This window comes from Brachycentrus maculatus, unplaced genomic scaffold (genome assembly GCF_059751285.1).
Source record: "Brachycentrus maculatus isolate JH-2025_06_01 unplaced genomic scaffold, ASM5975128v1 h1tg000148l, whole genome shotgun sequence".
Classification (NCBI taxonomy): Eukaryota; Metazoa; Arthropoda; class Insecta; order Trichoptera; family Brachycentridae; genus Brachycentrus; species Brachycentrus maculatus.
In genome coordinates this window covers 82,123-105,321 of record NW_028280901.1, presented here as the reverse complement: position 1 = coordinate 105,321, position 23,199 = coordinate 82,123, and the positions used below count along the sequence as shown (strand labels likewise).

Sequence of the window (23,199 nt, the reverse complement as noted above, 5' to 3'; positions counted from 1 at the left end):
TAGGCTCAAGGAAAAAGAATGAAATTGAAGTATTTTTGTAAAAAAATAAAAACACGAATATTTCTCATTTCACCATTTTTTTATATTTAAAAAAGCGTAACCGATGTCTTCTAGTGTGTATTTTTAAAATCCATTTACCCGAACTATGTAGTTATGAGGACTTAAACAGTGATATTTTTTACAAAAGTCCGCGGGTTGATGCATAAAAAAACCTGTGAGATATTAGAGAATTGTTGAGAATATCAGAGATATTTGAATACAAATCTCTCCTACACAATATTAGCTATCAAAACGTAACTTCTGTCTCGCACTAGTCGGAGTATCTGTTGCATAAACATTTGGAGACAAAACTAGTTTACCGGCTACAGGTCTGTCGCAAGGGATTTACTTGTGCGTGCATACTTTCTGCTCTCCGATGTGCAGTTGCACATATAACAATAAAACATTGTTATAACTCATTTTAATGAAACATACTTTGTGGACAACACATCATCAAAATATTGTTTAATAATAATGTACAATACAATTTAATTTCTCCTGAACATTTACCCAAAATTGTATGTATACAGAGGCGTGAACAGAGAATTAATTAGGGCAGGCAGTAGAGGTAGGTAGTAAGGTAAACTAGGTTCTACTTACTAGGGTAGGCAGTAGAGGTGGGTAGTAAAGTAAGCTGGTAGGTACTACTTAATAAGGTAGAGTAGGTACTGGTTGCGTTTTTATATGTCACGCGGGTAAGTTACGATAGACATTGCTTTTCTGCCTATATGAAAGGCACGCCAATGTACACAGTTATAAATGTATATTAAAAATAAATACAAGGATGAGATAAGCATTATCGATAAAATTAAGAAAGAAGTTAAGTATCGAATGAGTGAAGAAAGAACAGTAAAGCAGATTTCTGAGGCCAATATTTTGATGTATAAAAGGAAAACTTATTAGGTTATCAAATCATGAGTCAGAATAATTGGCAGGTACGCATGAGGAGATCCATGAATGTGAAAGGTGAAAGTTGTTTGAAACAACAGATTGGTATGGCGTTATATCCTCTCTGCCCTACTCCTGCGACGAAGCGGCGTGATGGTAAGTTAGTTTTAGTTTATTCGATTTTAGAATACTACACCCTTGCGGTTGTGTTGTACGAAAATGCCACTTTATAAAATATAAAATTTTATTATTATTATAAGTATTATTGAAACGATTACTTGGTCAGAAAAAGGGCGCGTTGAAACTTTATACACCCGTTAATTAAGACCCAGGCTCCCCTATGTATGAGATGTATTATTATGGAACTTAAGAGGCATGAACATATCGCGCACTCGTTTCAACAACGTCATATATTTAAAAAAAAGACTTGATTTTTGAGGAGATCGTTTTTAATGTTTAAGAATATAATGAAATGCATTCAAAATAAATATCATGCCAATTATTGAACTTTTTACTGTGCAACAGATATTTTAAGGTAAAACCTGAAGGTTTTTTCTGCATGTGAAAAATATTTAGCATATTTAAAAAAAAATAAGAATAACTTTTCTTAAAAATTCAAAAACAACACTTTCTGCCCTGTAGCGGGTAAATATTAAGTTAAAAATATGCCGCTTTTGCTGGGATATAGTATGTACATTTTGTGGGCGTTCCGAAAACATGCACAACTGAAAATTGACGATTTTTGTTATATGACGTTGTTGAAAGGAATGAGCGATATGTTGTTCGTGTTAATACTAAGACAATAAGCTTGCATTGCGTATACGGTCACAGTAACAGATTTGCAATGCACGTTGTTAATTATCCAGCGGCGCTGATGAGGCTCGCATTCCCGTGGACAAGGCACGAGAAGCGGGCAGCATTCAGAGCGCGGACACTTGCGACACTTGTCCACCATCAATCATCTAGTACCTAACTACATCTATATTTAAGTGAAATATCATTATTAACTCAAGCAGTCGATACAGTATTTAAAACATCTACAACGGAATCGTTAGGAAAAAAAATATTCGGAAATAATTAATTTTTAAATAATATCTTCTTCTTCTTCTTCTTCCTGTCACCATCGTCTTTTTAGACTCTTGGGGTAAGCTCTCTTCGTCCTCAGGTTGTAGGTCCTTCTATCATAAACAACGTCACCTAGGCCATGCCTTTGCATCATGTTACCTTTCTGTAGCATCCATTAATTATTTAGTCTTCCTCAATATGTCTTCCGAGGATGATCCATGCTTGGTTCAGGTTCTCCAAGTCTAATGCCTGTTACACACTCTCTCTCTCTCTCTCTCTCAAACACACACACACACATACACACATGCAGATTAAAGTTATTTTCTAACTATACGAATGCAAGGTGATCAATCCTAAGCTTAATGTATCAGTTGAGAGTAATATGAATTAAATATTAAAGTACAAATAAAACTATCAAATCTCTTTTTATCCAAAATTCAAAAATAGAGGTAATTACTTAGGCTTGTTATGTAATTGAAAAATAAAACCAATCGAAAAAAAGCTTTGTATATTAGATTTTTTTTTAATCATACGAGTCATTTTCATATACATAAGTAAAGATTTTGTTGAAAAAATTATGTTGAATATTTTGAATGTGTCCCAATACTTGTTCATAAATCTGGATTTAAATAAAGGCGTCTCTGCTAAATGAAAACATTCTTTAAACAATCAAAGATGGCTTTAGTGAACTCACACGTAAAGCGTCATGAGATATAAGTAGAATTTCCAAAATTTTGAGCAGTTTCAATAATAGAGGTAGAAAAGTTAATGTTGCACATGTGTAAAGTGATCACTTAACCAGCCTATGACAGGTCGTAAGCTCTGTTAATACCCAGTCTTTATTCTTCTACCTCTATATTAAGATGTCAAAAATGCATACTGAGCTAAATTCAACATTAAGTAAAATGATTATTAAATTTATTGTTTCATTAATTGATTCGGCAGTCACTTTGTGGTAAAATCTATCCATTTTTAAATTAAGTTTTTACTAAGTAAATACCACTATTTCTAAATATTATAAAAGAAATAGTGGTATTTACTAAGTAAATACCATTATAAGAAATAGTGGTATTTACTAAGTAAAAAATTAATTAAAAATAAATTTATTGTGTTTCATCGCATCGTGTAATTGCTTTGGCACTGTACAGATTTCTAAATAATACCTTGAATGCATTTTTGTAGGTACATACTTGCTTTCATTTTTTCTGATTAAATCAAATTTTAAGTAAGTACCTAATTATAAATTGTAATCGATTTTATATCAAGGTTATCTTTCTGGATCACATGAACCGATTTTGCCTGGAAATGATCGTTAACTTGGGGTTTCTAATTGGTCCACCTAAAAAGACATGCTACCTCATTATTTTATAAAAACAAAAAAGTATTTTATTGAACAATTTGAGTGGAAAGATACATAGTAAAAAAAATTATTTGAAAAATCAATTGATATGAAGCATCTATCAATTTTATTCTAAAGAAGGTGGAAGTCCAAGCATCCCAGGGCCTATGACTGGAATAGTAGTATCTAAAAATTATGGCTTCAAAAAATATCTAAAAATTGTAATTTTATCCCAGAAGAGAGTTGTTAATAATGTATATAACGTCCGGTAAGGGAGCAGCCTTAACAGCAAGGGTTTGAAGGGACTTTTGATAGATTAGCGCTTGAGATAGATGTCTTCATCCCCTCTAAGAAGCAATTTGAACTGACCAGCGCGCTCTTCCGATTTAACCCCATGCGATTTTTTCCCATGGGAATATCTAAAATTTTCTGTCTCTAACGAATGTTCCAAGATCCTGAAACCCTCAAAAACTATATTCGATCCCAGATCGCCCAAATTCCCATGCCAAACTTCATAAAAAAGCTTACTCAGTATTTGAAGTGCGGGGGGCGTCATTTGAGGGATTTTTTGCTCGAAAACATGTAAACTTAAAATTGTTAATAAATCAGGAAAAATAAAATAAATGATCGATTTATATCAGTCTTCGTTTTATTCCGTTTTCAAATTTCATTCTGTACTAGTCTTACATTTTATGCAATTAAAAGCTCACATGTTATGAATGCCAATGTTACAAAAAAATAAAACATTTGAATTTTATTAACAAACAGATTTTTGGAAAACCTAATCAAAGTTATGAAAATAAAAAGTACTTGAAGGCGTCATCGGGTTAGTAGAAGAGTAATTTTCAAATATTGTAGAATGACCAAGGTCTGTCTGTAAATAATTTTATTCATTAATTTAGCGATTCATTAGTCTTTCAGTCGATAACACAAATATTTTAGACTAAAATACACTTAAGAATTTGAGTAGTGTGGTTGTCAATAATGGGTAAAATTGGTGAATGTAACACGTGTGTAAAGTGATCACTTAAATCAGTCTTCCATATTTTTCTTCATCTTTGATGAGATGTCAAAAAATAATATAATTACCCTTCAGTATATTTGTAGCTAGTCATCATTAAATTTTAGACACTAAGAAAAAATCAAAGCATCGCAATATCTCAATCAATTAATAAACAAAGTTTTAATAGTATATGTTGGAATGGTTGCTCATAAAACTAATGCATTATTTTGTCCTCAGTTCAACATACGGGTCGTAGAAATGTCGAAATACAATAATGCATTTCCCTTGCTTCATACGTACCTACTCTTCCATCTTTCTCAATACTGCGTCTTTCTTGTTAAAATACACATGAAGTAATTTTATGTGAATCTACATACAAAGAAGTCTATAAATTTTGAAATTAGTCTTGCTAATATTTATAGGATTTTGATGAGAGTGTATTTATATTCAAAACGTGATAAACAATTTACCAATATTAATAATATAATACAAATAGTATAAGTATGTATGTATTCGAAATGCGATCTCTCAAACGAATGATAGTCAAAAAGACGTATGGTTGATGATCAAATGGTGATAAAGGAATAAATGTAAAGCTGAAATAAGCATTATCGATTTAATTAAGAAAGAATTTAAGTCTTAGGAACGAATGAGTTTAGAAATAACAGTAAAACAAAATTACGAGGTGAATGCGGTTGGTGAAAAAAGGTCGAAAAGTTTGTATTATAATATGGGTGTTCAAAAATGGGTAGAAAAGTAAACGTTACACAAGTCGTAAACCCTTGATTAATCAGACTTTCTTATTTCCTTAGTATATAAAGAATAGATGCTACATCCTATTGAGACAGCTAAATATAAATAAGGCTTTATTTTTGTTCTCTATTTTTTTTAAAATAATTCTGAAACATCCATCCAAGTATGAAGCATACGTGCGTTTAATCACCGTATTATAAAATGGTCAGGATACTTTCTTCAATACGAAAAACTTGGACGTAAATTAATGAAATTAAACTAAATACCCGTATATTATTTTTTAGTTTAACCAGTTTGAAGATCTATCATTTGAAAGTAGAGTTTGTGTTAAAAGAAATAAATGCAAAAGTACATCGTTTCGCCTCCCCATGTCTCCATAAACAATGCATGCGATTTAATATTTTAAGATTTCACATTTATTAAATTTAATTACAGCATTTAACTTATCATCAAATTAATTATATGTTATTTAAATTGTGATATACACTCATTTTAAAATCAGTCTTTATTATACAACACCCCGTATTTTGCTCATTAATTTTAATAAAACCTTGATCGAGATGTACAATTCATTATGAAAGTTAATATTTCAAAAAAGTCGGTTTTTTCCTTTTATTCAACAGATTATTCGATTATTATTATTAGCATGAAATTATTCGATCAGATGTTTTTTTATTATAAGTTGCCTAAATTTGGTAAATAAATAGTTAACGATGACATAACTCAACATTTCTTAAATGTTTGACATAATGACTTGTTTTTATCATATTGAATTTGAGACAATTATGAAGATATTTATGGCGAATTCCGTTATCGAATAAATTGAACGTATTTAATTGAAACTGGATCATTTAGCACGTAGATCTATCAGCAGAAAAGGGCGTATTTTATATATTAAGGCTTTCATAACCAGGGTTGAGGTCTCTTATTGAGTAAATTCTGTATTCATTTGAGTAGAGTGGAGGCTCCGCGGCTATAAGTAAAGCTCACGTCGTGAGAAGGGGGCATAACGTAGAAATCGCTGCTGGCAAAAAGTCACTGATCGCAAAAAGTTACTGAGACACGTTAGTGCCAAATATAAAGCCGGTTTTTCTTTGATTAAGACAATCACTTGCAATTTTTGAGTCTGCCATTAAAAATCGAACAACTTGTTATAAACATCTTTGTATAATTTTTCAAATAATATTTATTTCATCCTTGTGAAAGATTCTCATTACTAAAATAATTAATGAGTGAGAGTTTGTTAGCTTGGTTTTTGTTTTCACACATTGGTATGACATATTTGAAATACAAATATTAAAATTGTTTTCGAGATTTTTCAAGGATATTTGTGTAACAGTTGGAACAAATTTGTCAAAAAAAATGAAAGTGAATCTTGTTCGTTCATTTCGCTTATTATTTTTTTTGTCATTTTTCTATTCTTTTCAATTTTCAACATTGAAAGTACATTAATCTCTTAAGTTATTAATAATAAGTATAGTATTAAATTTCATAATTTTTTTAAAACTTCATCTTTCTTTTTTATTTTTTAGAGCGGAATATTTTTATTTTTATTTCTTTATAATTAATAATGATACATTTTCTAAATGTTTTTTAATGAATAACAAATTTAAAAATTATTCTAACCATTTCCATACTTCATTTTTTTTGTTGTTGCTTTTCTGCTTAAAATTTGTCAAACACTTCTACATGCGTTTTCATTCGTGTACACACATTTGTATTCGTGTAATTTTCTCATTAACTATTTTTTTTTACATTTAACTTCAATAAAAAATCTAAAATACGTGCCAAGATATTTCATCAAAAAATAAACACAAAAATATGATTGTGTGTCAATATTGTACAATTCAGAGAAACTTCGTTAATGATCAAAGCCAACAATAGCCAAAAATCTTATATAATTTGATAATGTTGTTCATCTCTAGAAAACATTGAAAATATTAAAAAAGAACCGAGATTATTCATTACATAATATTTTCTGATGCTTTAAATTTGTTCTCATTTTTTTCATTGCTTTGTCTATCAAAATTAGGTATAAAATTATCACAAACCTTAATAACCTACAGAACTTAATTTTTTTCTTCAAAATGTGTTATGGTAAATCAAATATTAAGGTTTATAATCTAAGAAAATATTACTATCTGTTTCAATTTAAACTGATAATTATGGCCACAAACATATAATTAATGCATCGCATCTAAATACTAGGTAAATATAGATAATTGATTTGCGATAGTAAAACGATGTCATAAAAATATTTTCTTAAAATTGGTCTAATAATACGCTTGAAGGGAATTCCAAACCGATATCATTCGTAAAACTTGAAGTGAGCATATTAATTCGAATATTAATACAGTACTTTTAAATTAATGACCAACCTAAATACATATTATCGATAGGTAAATTCTTAAAAAGTTAACCTTTATTATCTGCTTGCAGGTAGTATTTTTATGGCGGTAGTCAATCGGTGTATTATTAACAGAGTATTCTTCTACTGTTCCCACTTTGCTATACTTCCTCCCACCAAACTCTCTTGTTTACAGAACTGCTTTTTAACGGCAATTTCTATTTTGACTGTCTTCACCGGTTGCTTTTACTCTGTGATTCGCGATCCGAACGCGATAAAACGCACACGTCTACTTTCATCGTAATAACTGTTCTTGTAATGCATTAATTCACAATCAATTTTTTTTAATCTTAACCTACATACTTCTTATCCCTTATAACCTTCAAAAATATCAAATCATATATTTCTTTAATTCTTATCACGATTCTAATTCTTTGCAAGTTTTTGTCCAATTGAAGTCATTGGCAATGTTTCGATAATATTTTTCTTTTTTTCTCGTGTTTAGGAGAAGTGATTTAGAAAGTGATATAAAATTAAAGTGATAAACTAAAGGACCACTGTTTTTAATTATCGTCGAGGATTTCAGCCGCAAAGATGAAGGTACGTTCATTATTTACTTATCCCATGTTTGATTAAATTTTTATGAAATGTTCCGTGACTTGCTTTATTGCTGGAATTTTTAGTAGCATTAAGTAAAAATATCCATATTTTCTTAAGAATTACGTAAGAATAAACAATATCTGTATTTTAATCGAGATTTTTTAAACTAACGATACATTTGAACATTATTTTTATGTTGTTTGATAGCAGTTAGTAGTCAGATAAATAAAGTAAATTGGTGTTGTGGACTTTTGATGAAACTATTCTCTTATTTGTAAATCAATAAATGTAGTAGACAAGAAAATAAAAGGTTTATTACTTCCGTAAGACCACATTTGAGATAATTTAAGTAAACAAGACTAGTTTCGAGAACTGCATATGTTCTCATCACCAGGTGAAAATGCAAACCAAAATGTAATATTTATTATTTGTATATTTAAATCAACTACATATTCAACAACGCTAATGTCAAATCAATAAAAAATATGAATACTTTCATTTGATTGATTGATATTAATCATTCAGATTATTGATTTTACAAACATATTAACATCTTTGTTCTTTTTTCGCCTTCAGGAGTGTTTTATCCATACCTTATAGGAGATCTATATGATATCTAATATTTCTATTTATCTCAATAATGACAATTTTTATCTGCCGTATAAACTAACTTTAAGAAAAAATTATTAGTGATATACATCGTCCAGCATTCGGACTCATAGAGGAGTGCATGTCTGGCAATTCTTTGACAATTTTATTTTTTAATTTTTTAAATGTAATAAAGAAAGTGAAACATTAAATATTTAACCTTTTTACATGTGTAAAATTCAAATCAACCAAAACTATTTTTTTTTCTAATTATAACATTCTACTAAAAAAAATCCACTACCCTAAACTCGTATTGTATTATATATGTGAAGGTTTTCATGAGAAAAAACGCTTTTAATAAATATTTACATAGTAATTTTACCGCATTAACAAAGTACGTTTTTTTTTCACTCTCGCCCGTGTGGGCGGAAAGACTTCAAATGCTACTGCAGTGGCTATTCCAGGGATGATCAAACGAATTTGAAAATTCCTTTCCTTTTTAAAAATAACAAAAATTCTCTTTAGATCTAAATATTTTACGCAATAAATTACACGAATGTTTAACGTAATATTTTTCGCTACGTTAAATTTCACATAACACATAAATTAAGAAAAATAAACAATAAAAATGCCTACATCTGCCTACATACATATGATGCTATTTGTTACATAGAACAACCATATTCAATCAATGATATTGATTACTTTTCAATAATGTACAATTTTTTTTTATTAAAGGGTCAAAAAAATAGTTAACACACGATACATTGCATATTTTCTGCATGTTTTATCTGAAGTACTTCTGATAATTCGGATAATATACATATTTTATTTACTTATGTATAAAGATATGTTATGAAAAATTATATTCTAGAGTACCAAAGTTATGAAAAATCGGAATAAAAACAATTTGAATTGCATCGAAAATTTCCGGATTAAATTCTTTGGTGTAAGAAAACATAAAAAATGCGACATTAATAAAAATAAACAAGCTTTTACTGCTCTGTTTCATTATTTTGGATATTAGGCAATAATGATGAAATAATTTTTAGCAAAATAAAAAGGAGAGTTATTTTCTGAAAATTTTTGGCAACATATAATATTTTTCTAACATACATATAATAAATAATGAGAAATTAACTTTGTGAACGACGCCCCAAGTAAAAACGATTTTTTTAGCTTAACACTTGTTTATTACCTCTGACCAGTTGCATACTTATAAGGTAAGATTTATTTTTTTCTAATTGTTGTTTGTTCAATGAATGACTTGAAGAAAATGTATTGTTTACCATATATAGTTACCATTCATAAATTCAACTCACTATTTAATAAATACACATTGTAAAATGTTCCCTCAGCACGGGAGTACCCAGTGAAAGCATATAATTGTTAAACTAAATATTTGTAGAACGAAAAAAAGATAAAACTCTCTTTAAAGTGAAACTTCTTAGGCAGCGATTCGATAATCAGAAGAGAATTGAGAGTAAAATTTCAAGGATGCGTCACGTTTATTCGTCACAATTCGTTATATGAGAGAAAGAAATATAAAATATAGAGAAGAGGAGAAAGAGAGATAAACATTCCGACGCTACGTGAGTGGAATAAAAGAGAGTGATTTATACACGATACAAAATAAAGAATAAGTTAGTGTCGCATATGAGCGCATTGTAGATATACATGTTAGATATAATATATGAAAAATTTAGGTACTACATAGACTTACACATCAGATTCTATATATTAACAGGTGAGGTGCCATGCATTATGTAAAACATATGTATCATCGTGTTTAATGATTATTTACGTTTTTAGATGTTTCACTTCTATCACGTGTACGACGTTACACGCGCATTTTTTTTTAAATTTTACTAAATGCACGATTTGAAAATCGCAATCATTTTATTAGGAGAATAAACCTATTTTTATATACATGCTGATAAAATAAATTACTTAATATTAATTTAACATTTTTCAATAGGCATTTTATTCGTGCAGTGATTTTAACGCTTGCTTATGGTGTGAGTCCCTTAATTAAGTCTCACAGAGATCAAAATAAAAATAAGTAATATTTAATCCCTAATATTTATTTAGTGTCTAAAATGGTACCTAAAGTGCATTACTTGGCCAGTATATTAATAACAATCAAGTTAAAACTTCTTGAATCTTGTAAAGTGTGCTTTGTACTTTTTGATGTAGATAAGGGTTAATATTGGAAGTGTAATGGCAAAAGGGTATATCTGTCAAATTTTTCGTTTTTTTTCTTCCAGTTTGTTGTTTAAGTTTGTTCCACAAAATGTCTAAAATAGTGCATTCCATAATCTGGCAAAATAATAAACCTGTAGTTCCTATTAAAATTTAGTTTTATTAAGATATGTACATATAAAAAAAATAAAACAAATGAGTTATTTCAAAAGTTTGTTTTTGCTCTCCTATAAAATTTGGCCTGAGACAGATATATACTCCTTTGCTTTTACACTACCGATATGAATCATTTGAAAAATTTACAAATTGACATTTGAACAAATAGTAATTAAATCAAACACAAACCAAGTAATATTTTTTTTTAATGATCAAGCCAAATGTAAAAATTTAACTTTGAAATGTACAAGTAACACAAATATACAGAAATGTAATAATCGTCAAACATATATTTGTAAATTATTTCATCATTAAGACTTGTCGTGATGCCATATTTATTATTTAAAATTATATCAAATCGATTACAATTTATTTAAATAAAAACTTACTCGTAAATGTAAATTATTGATTTTTATTAATATTATTAACTTGTTGAATTTCTATTGCGTTAAGAGTAATTGGAGTATAATTTATAACCCGAACAAAGTTTTTAAATACATTCTTGTGGTATTTTTCACTTTTCTCGCGGCTTTTTACAGCGAACAATCGAAACAATTTTCATCCTCTCAGATCAATAAAAATGAGTAATATTATATACCAAATTAATTTGTTTCGATATCTTTATTTTCTATAACTTTATATACATATATCCAACTCATACCGGATATGCAAAGCGAGTCATATTCATTCTTTAAATTTTATTTATAATGTCTGAAGGTACAAGTGTAATATATTTCACTCTATATAAAAAAAGTAGATCAATGAACGTGATCTAATGGTCATGAATTTCTATGTTTGGTTCACATTTCGTAAAGTATGCTAGCTGGTTTTTTATTAGTTCCACTAATTAATTAAAATATACATGTCACATAGGTACCTACATATGTAGGTTCATAATAGAACTTATGTATGAAATATGTAATTACACACACACATATACATACGTGTATTTGTTTATGTGTGTGTAACATTATTTTAATGGTCTCTAAAATTTATGCCATTATCAAATTTAAAACAAATCTAATTTTGATTGGTGATACATACCTTTTTCTTTAAAACATCTGTTATTTTTAAAAATATGATTTTCAAACCACAATCACAATAATTGGTAAATATTCCAGCACATTGGAAATATTGTTAAAATGTAAATATAGCATCATAGTAAACTGTTCAAATCGATAAACCTGAATAAATCACAAAAAGACAACAATTATTTTATTAATAAATTCCTATACCTACTCCGATTATATGAAATACAATATTCTTAATTTTACCAATTAAAAATTACAATATTTTAACGTAAAATCGCACTTTTGCGGGTTTGTTTTTTTAACGAGATTTAAAAAAAAAAGACGTTATCAGTGTTTTCTTCTGAACGTTATGCCGAGAACTAACACATGATAGACGTGTGAGAGATTACTTGACTCATCTTATGACAAGTCGTCAGCCCCGTAAATGTGAACTTATACTTTTCTCTCTTCTTCGTGTATTTTCCCGGGTCCCCCCGACGTTGAGAAGAACACTTGGGAGAAACCTTGCCTGTCCTGGGCATCTGTCTCTCATCTCATGCCAGTACACTTTCAAAGTTTCCGAAGCCAAGAAAGGTGCCTTTTTCCAACCCATACTTACATGTTCTTATTCATTTATGTTGAGATGTCAAAATGTAATCCTATTAAGATTTAAATTGAGTTTCTCTTTGTTAAAATATGCGACATAATAGATAAATATTTCAGTTTTATGGCTAGATTACGTATAGCAATTATTATGCATATGTATATGCATATTATTATGTACAAATTACTACAGTCACATTTAATAAAACACATGAGAATGTTTAAAATTAGGTACTTATATGTACGAGTATGTACGACAAATCGTGAATTTAGATATTAAAATATGTGAAAACTGGCATAAATTCTCTTGCAATTATGGTCATATCAACACGGCTTAGCTGTAGAATTTATTTTTTCTTCGGTCGTGTTAGTTAAAATGACAGGGAAAGTCCGTGACGTCATCACTTAAGCGCATCGAGAAAAGTAAAAGCGGGTTGCTGAGAGATCAGGTTAAGGATGTACGTATAGAATACGCGTCAGCTCCATCCGGGATGTGCAAATAGTAATAAAATGATGAAATAAGTACAGTGAATCGGCTTAGGTTCTATAATTTGTTCTATCGAATTAAACATAAGTTATTAACAATTTGAAATTTCATATGTTTGCAGAGAATATAAAATTTAATTCTTATTCTTAAATACAAGCCATCTTAGCGAAATATCATATACCCTATGGTAATTTAAAAAAATCGGTTAAAAACATTTTAAGTGTTTTAAATACTTATATTGTAGAAAGGAATTTTGTTTTATTTTATGATGACATACGTTGATATAAAAAAAAATAAACCTGTTTTTTATCAATACATTTTTTTATAATTAAATATTTTTATCGATATTTTTTTATAATTCTCGGTGATATAATAAATAAAGATGATATTTTAACCTACATCATTGCATTATTCTAGAATATTCTAGAAAAAAACATGTTTTGAATATTGAAAGCATTAACTTTGTGGATCATCTTGATAAATTATTTCGAGAAATAAAAATACTTTGTATTCTGATCCACTCACATTTTTATTTTACCAACTAGTTTCGGCAACAACCTGTTGCCCTCTTCAGGGTTACATTTATAACTGCCCTGAAGAGGGCAACAGGTTGTTGCCGAAACTAGTTGGTAAAATAAAAATGTGAGTGGATCAGAATACAAAGTATTTTTATTTCTCGAAATAATTAAAAAAAAACATTAGGAACTGTATGTTAGCACGCTCGCGCGTGTGTTTGTGTGTATGTGTGTGTGCCTGTGTGTGTGTCTTTGTGTGTATGTGCGCGTGTGTGTGTGTGTGTGTGTGTGTGTGTGTGTGTGTGTGTGTGTGTGTGTGTGTGTGTGTGTTTGTGTGTGTGTGTGTGTGTGTGTGTGGGTGTAAGTGTGTGTTTTTCTAGTATACGTGCGAGTTTATGTATTTTCTCTTTTTTCCCTCAAAATGTGATCGAGTAGGCAAGCAGCAAACCTGCATTTAGCTTATCAATAGAAATCTTGACCAATAGTAAGCTTATAATCCAACAGTCACAAGACTTATCACCTTTATTTCATGAACTGCTGCCTCGCTTACATCCTGACACAATACAGTGACATGTGTACAATCATATAACTATGCATCTCCGTTCTGTGAGAAGGATAAAATAATGCATTTTATATGGATAGTTAGGTACTATTTCAAACCTATATTCGCACCCAATCAAGCATGGGGTATTGCATTGTAATGACGTTATCACGTGTTATCTTGATAGTTAATTTTATGAAGGCAAGGTTACAAGTTCTGAGCTTCTTGTACCAGTTCAGGGTAGAATTAAATTAAATAAAAGTGAAAATCACTTGTTTTTCTTTTGAGCCCTCCAGCACGGTAGCCAAACACCCTTACTTCTGCACTACGGAGGCTGACATATATTCGTAGTTAAAACTGCTTTCTAATACTATTTCGATCATTGTGATAAAAAAAAGTAAATTAGATAATTATGAATATTTTGTTACCAACAAACTAATTGGTTTGTTTAAGAAAAAAACTATGTATGTAAATTATTCATACAAAAGATACCTGAAACTATAATAAATATTACCTCCTTTCATATTACATTTAAAATCCTGTGTTTATTTACATGAACATAAAATTCTTTTGTATTAGAATTTACAAGACATTTTCAAAATTTAAGTTGTATTCTCTTAAAACTCTTATCCTGAAAGAATCCAGGAATTCACATTAATAAATGTTGTTATAAATAAAATGTATTTCCTGAACAATCTGCAATTCGCAACTAGGGCTTCTTCTTTCCGTAATAACACAACATTATATGTATTATTTTAAAATATATACGAGACTGACTCAAATATTCGATCAATAATATCTTTTTATACAAATATAAACTCCAATTGCTGATATTGGAGTCACGCAAGGAGTAAAATGATCGTTATTACAAACGAAAGTATTCGTACAAATGTTTCGTAAAATATTGACTCCCCTTCTGTTATCACGCACATGCAGGCCGGAAAAGGTTTATTTTTCTACATTAATGTATTCCGATTGCAATATTATCCGTTCCTTCTACCTACATACATAACAAGTGAATATATGTAAATTCTTTTCTTTTTTTTACAAACTTTTTCGACTTTACTAGGCAGGAACTGTATTTTTCATATAACTCAAAGATGATCCTACTAATTGATTAAATTAAATAATCATTTTAAAGTAAACGCAATGTTATTTCAACGACAAAATTTACTACTTCTGCTACTGCTGTCTTGTATCTGCAGCTAATGATGCAAAGGGCACTGCATCGTATTGCTACAGTATAAGCTTGATCGTTAATAACACAAAATTATACCTGTCCAGGATAATATTTATTAAACATCAGATTAAAAAATCACAAATACTTATTTTCACCACCCTGAGAATCGAACCTGAGACCTCCAACACTGTATCTAAATGCGTTAACCACTCAAGTATGGTGGCGGTGTTCGCATCTGAATGAATTAAGCTATCTTTATTTCTGCGTTTCGATTAATTCTTTAATCGGTTACTTGGTTCGAAATATATGACACATAACTAATGATTTCTTATAACAAATACTAAATACTCTTTTTACTAATTTCTCCCATTATCTATACCTACCTATTCGTTAAGATGCCCTTATTTTACCACAATACGGATTTTATCAAGACACCTTTTTATTAGGATAAACTAATAACTAATTGCATAATCAGATCTTTACATACATATATACATATGTGAAAAATGCAAGTTTTACGACTATATTTTCAGATAGATTTTTTCATCCGAAATTTTACTTGACTCACCAAATCACTAGATTTATACGCGTTTAATATTATTCTATATTCTTTTGGTAATTTTGTCCACCTCCGTAGTGTAATGGTCAGCATGATCGGCTACCGTTCTGGAGGTCCCGGGTTCGATTCCCAGGGGGGTTTAATAAATGTAAGTGATTTTTTCACTCTAATATTTATTCAATATTACACTGGACTGGTACCTGAAGTGGAGGGCTGATCTCCTTTCCTTCATGTGTAATCGATCGAGATAACACTGCGTTTATATGAAGCAGTACCCTATGCACCATTGGGGTGCGGCAAAGGATTTATTATTATATTGGTAATTTAACCTTGATTTATAAAGTAATTTGGCATCAGTAAAACGAATTTATATCATATATGTACAGGAGAGCGAAAACCAATTAATTAATAAGTATATCCTTCTTCCTCTTTTTCTCCTTCTTCTTATTTTTGTAGATCCTAAGGATCTGTTTGCGCTTCCGCTTGTCGCTCTTGGGATGTTGACTTCCAGCTGTCTTTCCACCTTTTTGGAGGTCTGCCTGGGGGTCTGCGTCCTTCAGGGTTTCCTTGAAGGGCAATGCGTTATAATCTGTATTCTGACATTCTATTTACATTCATATGTAATAAGTATATCCATGTTAATCTGTCTAAAAACATGGTTGTAAACATTATATGTGCAATAAACATAGGCTGATCATTAACGACGATGATAATATAGAATGGGTATAAAGTTATGGTGTAAGAACACAATTTATGTCAAAATTACATGTAGTTTAATAAAGTAGGTACATGTAAAAAAGAATATATTGCAATGTAGGTGAATGGATAAACCTAGATAGAAGTATATTACTTACTGAAATATTTCTGATTAATGATTCAAATGTCAAAGTTCATTTCAATGCTTACGTGTAAGCGATAGAAAATTATTTTCCATGTTAATCTTGATCAGCAAAAAACATCTCGAATGACTGAAATAGTTGAGAATCAGTTCATTATAATGCTATTTAGACGTATTCCTATGATGAAATTGTAATGCGATGTTTTAACACTGTTCTATACAATTTTGACTAATATAGAAATCTGAATAGGGAAACGATACAGAATTTATACTTTTGATAAAAAAAACGCTAACATTATGAAACAATAACGTATAAAATAAATTGGCTCGTTAAAAATAGTTATAAAATGACATTAATGAGTTAAATTTAAGTAAGCTGTAGTTAATTTAATAAAAAAATCTGTAACTGAATCAAAATAATTGATAATATGCTTTTATTATTTGACCGATAAAACAAATATTGTCAAACGCACTATATTACTTATTTTATCTTACAGTATTGTATTATACTTCATTAAAGTTTAAATCATAAAACTATTTTTTTACATAAAAATTTATTTTGTATTATTTTTACGAATATTTTAATTTCTAACAGTTCTCTTGAGACTAATCGGCTCCTTATTAAAAATAAGTAACAAATTATGGTACGAGTATAGTGAGCTCAAATGCAAAAACTTAGATTCAGAGTTTGTGACACAAACCACGGGATTAAAACCCGACTGTAGAAAATAAAGTTTGATGGGTGTATGACAGTTGCAGCCAAAAGGATTTAAAAAAAAATACGACGGTAAAAATGGAATTGGTAGCTCAGTAAAAGTAAGTATTAAATCAACCCATGGACAATGCGACTCCGGTGGTATCTGAGGTTTGAATAAAAGCGAAATAAATTAGTATTTTTTCTGTGAGGGTAATCAATCGGTTAAGCTGAGTTAAAAAAAGAGAAGATGCATATAACACGATAACTTGTTTATGTAAATGCAGCTCATATCATTCTCATTTTGTAAAGAAAATAGAATTTCAAAATTACTTTGGAGAAACAGGTTGAAAATATGTATCTTGTTAAAATAAACATACACACACGTATGTATATGTGTTTTGCATACATTAAAGATTAATGGACCTTTCTTTTTAAAGGATTAAATTTGCAAGGAGATATTTAAATCAAACTGTTATTATTACGTAAGGAGTGAATGTAATCGTTAACGAGAAGTGCTGTAGGATGTCGATCGATTAAAATATGTGCGATAATAACATGTCTACCACTGTAATAATTATTTTAATCGATGATACAATTTGTAAAAGTTGATCTATCGCTGTCTTGAGTCTTTTTCATATTTATTGTAGTATGGAGAGAAATAAATCAAGTGCAATCACTCTTGGTAATGAAATAACATGATACATGTTTGAAAATCATTGTTTTGATTCGTTGAATAATTTCATACTTTTTGTTGTAATTGTGCTACAAATCAAATGGGAAAATTCCTAGTCATGCTGTGTTAGAGATAAAAACGCGTAATAATTGTGATTAAAAGAAATTTTCCGGTAATTATTGTAAAGTCAATACCAATTTGACACGCTATTTGCGGACGAAAAACTAAGATTATTAGAGTCAATTGTTTCTATTTTTAAGGTAAACTTTCGTTTTTTTTCTACACACTTACTTTTTCTTAGAATTACCTACTCAGTTATATTAGTACCTTTGAATTAGATACCTTTGAAATTGATAATATTCTACTGCACAGGTATGAATTCAGTAAATGACTTTTAAACTTACATAGCATTCGATATATACTCGTATGTACCTATATCCTTTATTTTATTAAGCTGGGAAAAGATAAAGCTCTTGACGTCTCTGTGACCTATGCAGATCTATTGCGGTGAATTAAATAAAACATTTATTTATAATATATAATTCCATTTAGTCATTTAAATACAATTAAAAATGGAATATATATTTTAACCACAAAATGACTGCCAATCAATTGATAAAATTTAATTTAATTCATTGTAACCAATACCAAAATAGTAAATAAACGATCAAAATAATTCAGTTTAAATATTTTTAGTAAAGATTTTTTTTTATTTAAATACATAGTTTAAATCAAAACTTATATATTACGTAAAAAAACGCACAAAACAAAAGTCAAAAAGTTTTACTCTATAAACATAATATTTTTTTATAGATAGAGGCTATTTCTACATTCCCTGATTCAAAATAATTATTTTTAATGTGCTTCGTCATTCACTGTTACATGATAAAATTATTTACTTCTTCATATGAAATAACTGTCGTAAAAAAACCATTTAATTTCATTAATTATTATCATTTATCACTCTTAAGTATAATTTACAATAACTAAACATAATATTTTTATATTTATACTTTATTAATATTAATATTAGTTTTTTTAAGTGAACGTATTTGATACAATTATAATATGTAGGTATTTGTCAAAAATATTTTTATTTCACGTTGTTTATTCTTGATTTCAATATTAAACACTTATGCAAATACAAAGATTTCAACTGATGTTTTTTTTCGTAAGAATTACATTTTAATTGTTAAAAGTGAATAATTAAATACATATTTAAAAATATAAATATTCGTATGTCTAAAACCGTATATCTCTTAAAGTTATTTACAGAATGATTTAAAATGTTGAAACAACGTTGCATTCGAATAATAAAAAAATCGAATTAAGTTTTCAATCATTGCTCACAGCGGACAGCGTGCTTCTCGGCAGCTGCGATCACTTAGCATTTACAGTATTTTCAATTGCGTTATTGTGTCATAGATTTTTTCATTTTTTTATTATTTCGCAAGGGTTAAGAAATAAATCATGAGAATTCTGCGTTACATACATTAGGATTAGAACCGGGACTCCATTGTGCACTGCCAGCTAAGGTTTTTATTTTGCTGTAACTGAATTCAGTGCACATTTCACTTTGTTCCCGGCATTCACTGTCCTTTCTCTATCATTATCAATGTTTCTATCCCTAGAAAAGATATTTCTCAAAAATACGAAATCATCTACCAGTTCCAAATTTTCCGCATATATTCGCTCACTCCTTTCAAGAACGTCATAAATCAAAAATCGTCAATTTTCAGTTGTGCATGTTTTCGGAATGCCCAGAAAATGTACTATATCCCAGCAAAAGAGGCATATTTTTTACTTAATATTTACCCGCTACTGGACAGAAAGTGTTGTTTTTGCATTTTGAAGAAAAGGTATTGTTTAATAATTTTTTTAAATATACTAAATATTTTTCAAATGGAGAAAAAACCTTCAGGTTTTACCTAAAAAGATCTGTTGCACAGTAAAAAGTTGAAAAAGTGGCTTGATATTCATTTATAATACATTATTTTATATTTTCAAACTTTAAAAACGTTCTCCTGAAAAATCAAGTTTTTTGATTTATGACGTTCTTGAAAGGAGTGAGCGATATAGTAAAACCTTTATATAACAGACTTCTATTTGATGAACTTCGGATATAACGGACAAAAATCCGGTCTAATGTAAAAAATCAAAAACATCCTGTAAATATTATACATGCTTATATTCAAGTGTCGCCGCATGTAAACAATAATCCCAAATTACATCTCCAAACTTCAATAGTGCAAACAAAATACGGTTCCTTTTTTAAAGCAGGATTACCGAAAAAAAAGCGCGTCTAAATCAAACACCAACGTCACTTCACGACGAGTGTCCAAAGAAAAAAAAATAGAATTTCGTTTGTGTTTTGTATTGTTTATTTATATCTAAATACAGTGTTCATATTTAAAAAAAAATATCCAAAACTTATTTTTATATAACGTACTTTCGGCTTTAACGGATACCCCTTGCCTCCAATCAGTCCTTTATATCGAGGTCTTACTGTATTTAATCTGTGTGTTTATTGCTATTTATTCAATCAAAATCATTCAATTCGAAGTAGTAATTTTTATAATTTTTATTAATTAATATAAAGGTATTTTCCATAAATTTCTGTATGAACATTGAGTAAAAGTAATACATTATTGTATAACTATTTTACATCCAGATCCTTATTTGAAATAATAATTAGATATTTTGAAATAAAGAAGGGATGCAAGGCTGAGATAAGCATTATCGATAAAATTAAGAAAGGCGTGTTGAGATGGTATGTACATGTGGAATAAATGAGTGAGGAAAGCAAAGTAAAACAAATTTATGAGGCGAATGTTGTTGGAAAAAGGAGCAGAGAATGACCGAAAAAAAACTTGGCGCAATCAGGTATGCCAAATACTTGAAAACGGTTAGGTTAGGAGTCAAAATAATCGACGGGTATGTATGAGGTGATGCATGAACGTGGAAGAACGAAGATGACGAAGAATGTTTGCGAAGACAGAGTGGTGTGGCGTTCTATTATCTCTGCATACCCCGGGGAAGCGGTGTGATGTTTATTAAGTTAGTTAGTTACATCCAGATCCTTCTTCTTCTTCTTCTTTTTGTAGATCCTAGGGATCTGTTTGTGCCTCCGCATGTCGCTCTTGGGATGTCGACTCCCAGCTGTCTTTCCATCTTTTCGGAGGTCTGCCTGGGGGTCTGCGTCCTTCAGGGTTGCCTTGGAGGGCGATACGTGTCTGTCTGTCTTCTGATATTCTGTTTTTTTGTTCCTTCCAGTATCGCCTTCCTTGTCGTCCCCACCTCATGATATCCTCCGTCTTACACATGCTTCGAATGTCGGTATTTCTTACTCGGTCTCGCAATGTGTTTCCGGATCCGTGACTTTGAATTTGTCACCATTCATCAATATTATGTACCACATACAACAAAGCATCACAAGTACCATGATACATTGGTATATAATATTCGAGTTATATTGTAATCAATTTGATTAGTCATGCTTTTCTTCACTGTTCCACATTAATTTAGAATAGTAGAGTAATTAAATAAATTATTAAAAGCGAGTGCATTTATTTGAAAGAATGCGAATCGAAGCGTGAAGATATTTGATTAATTGTTATAGAGCAACAATCTACTCTTTCTATTATTCTCTAAGTCAAGTTTGCTTTTACTTACAGGTGTATACTGCTGTCAAATACCATATGTTTACTAACTTATATAGGGTGTCTCGAAAACTATGAATAATAATAATCTGGTCATAAATTGGTGATCTAGACAGGCATCGTGGCGTAGTTGAGTTGACGCTCGACTGAGAAACTGTCGTCGCGGGTTCAATTCCCACCGATTACAAAATGAATTCAATAAAGATTTGTTTTCAATTGGTCTGGGTGTTTCTGATGTATTTCTTATAATTACCTTTCCTATCGTTACTATCCTACCTGCAGAAAAAAAATTAAAGGCTTTGCTGGTTATTCGTTTTTTTAAAAAATCGTTATCACATATCATGACCTCAGTAAAAGTTTCGTAGTTTTTAAAACATAGGCTAACTAACTGACTTACCATCACGCCGCTTCGTCTCTTCCACATTCATACATCTCTTCATACAAATCAGTCGATTATTAAACTCCTGACTTGATTATTTTTAAGTACTTAAGTACTACAAAGTGTAACATCACTTTATACAAGTGTAAAAGTCACCATTATACCCATGATTGAATACCACACTTTAATTTTTTTTGGAACTCATATGTATATCATATACTTCTCACGTTACTTAGTATAGCAGTATCTGTGATTTTTTTGAGTAAGCTTTTATTTAACAAATACATGTTTCAATGTATGAAACATCTTTACCGAATTGTTTTACATACTGGTACACGTTTAAAAACACAATTCAAAATTTTTATTCAGCATATAATTTGACCAGTTATTTTAAATAAAAAAATGGTATGGTTTTGTCTTATATACGGTTATTCACAAATAATCTAATTTTAATCATTGATATTAAGACAAATATAATTTCGACGAAGATAATCAACCTAAGACGTCACAGTAGTTACACAAAAATAAAGAATAATTATTCTCAAAAAAACTTTTACCTTTTCAATTAAGTTCCTAACAAGCATGAAGTAATGTTAAAACAATGGAAATTAGGTGATTTCTGAAATACGCATATCATTCAATTGGAAAATTATTGCCAGTTTGTCGCATTAGTATTCGAGAGTTGGAAAGTAAGTTATCTATTTTTCATTCAAAATAACGTATTATAATATAATTATTATATTATAATAACGAATGTTACATTCGCGGTATGTAAATATAAAAACAGCCGTTATTTAACGACGTGTTCAAATAACATTTAAAAGGACAAAAAACTAACGTGAAAGCGATCGCTTCTCTTATACGTAATTGGATTGACCGTAAGTAATGATCTTGGAATGTCAAGGCGCGGTTGCCAAATAAATTTTATATATATTTTTAAAGACTGTTGACTTTTATGAAGGTAGCCAAATGGGAGATGAAAGCGAAAGTAGAACCGTTTACCTATGCTAAAAATGCTAATTGCACACATATGTACACAGCATAATTGAATAGATTAATGTATTATGCAAGAATATTT

At 29.7% G+C, this 23,199-nt stretch overlaps 1 protein-coding gene across 1 annotated transcript in view; it reads left to right on the top strand.

Moving 5' to 3' along the window:
- Window positions 1–7,913: 7,913 nt before the first annotated feature.
- The window catches only part of LOC148308772 (uncharacterized), a 38,746-nt gene continuing 23,460 nt past the window's right edge, over window positions 7,914–23,199 (top strand). Inside the window, exon 1 of the mRNA XM_088261141.1 lies at window positions 7,914–8,034. Within this exon, the coding sequence (XP_088117267.1) occupies window positions 8,029–8,034 (6 nt within the window). The 5' untranslated portion in view covers window positions 7,914–8,028. The remainder of the gene's footprint in view (window positions 8,035–23,199) is intronic.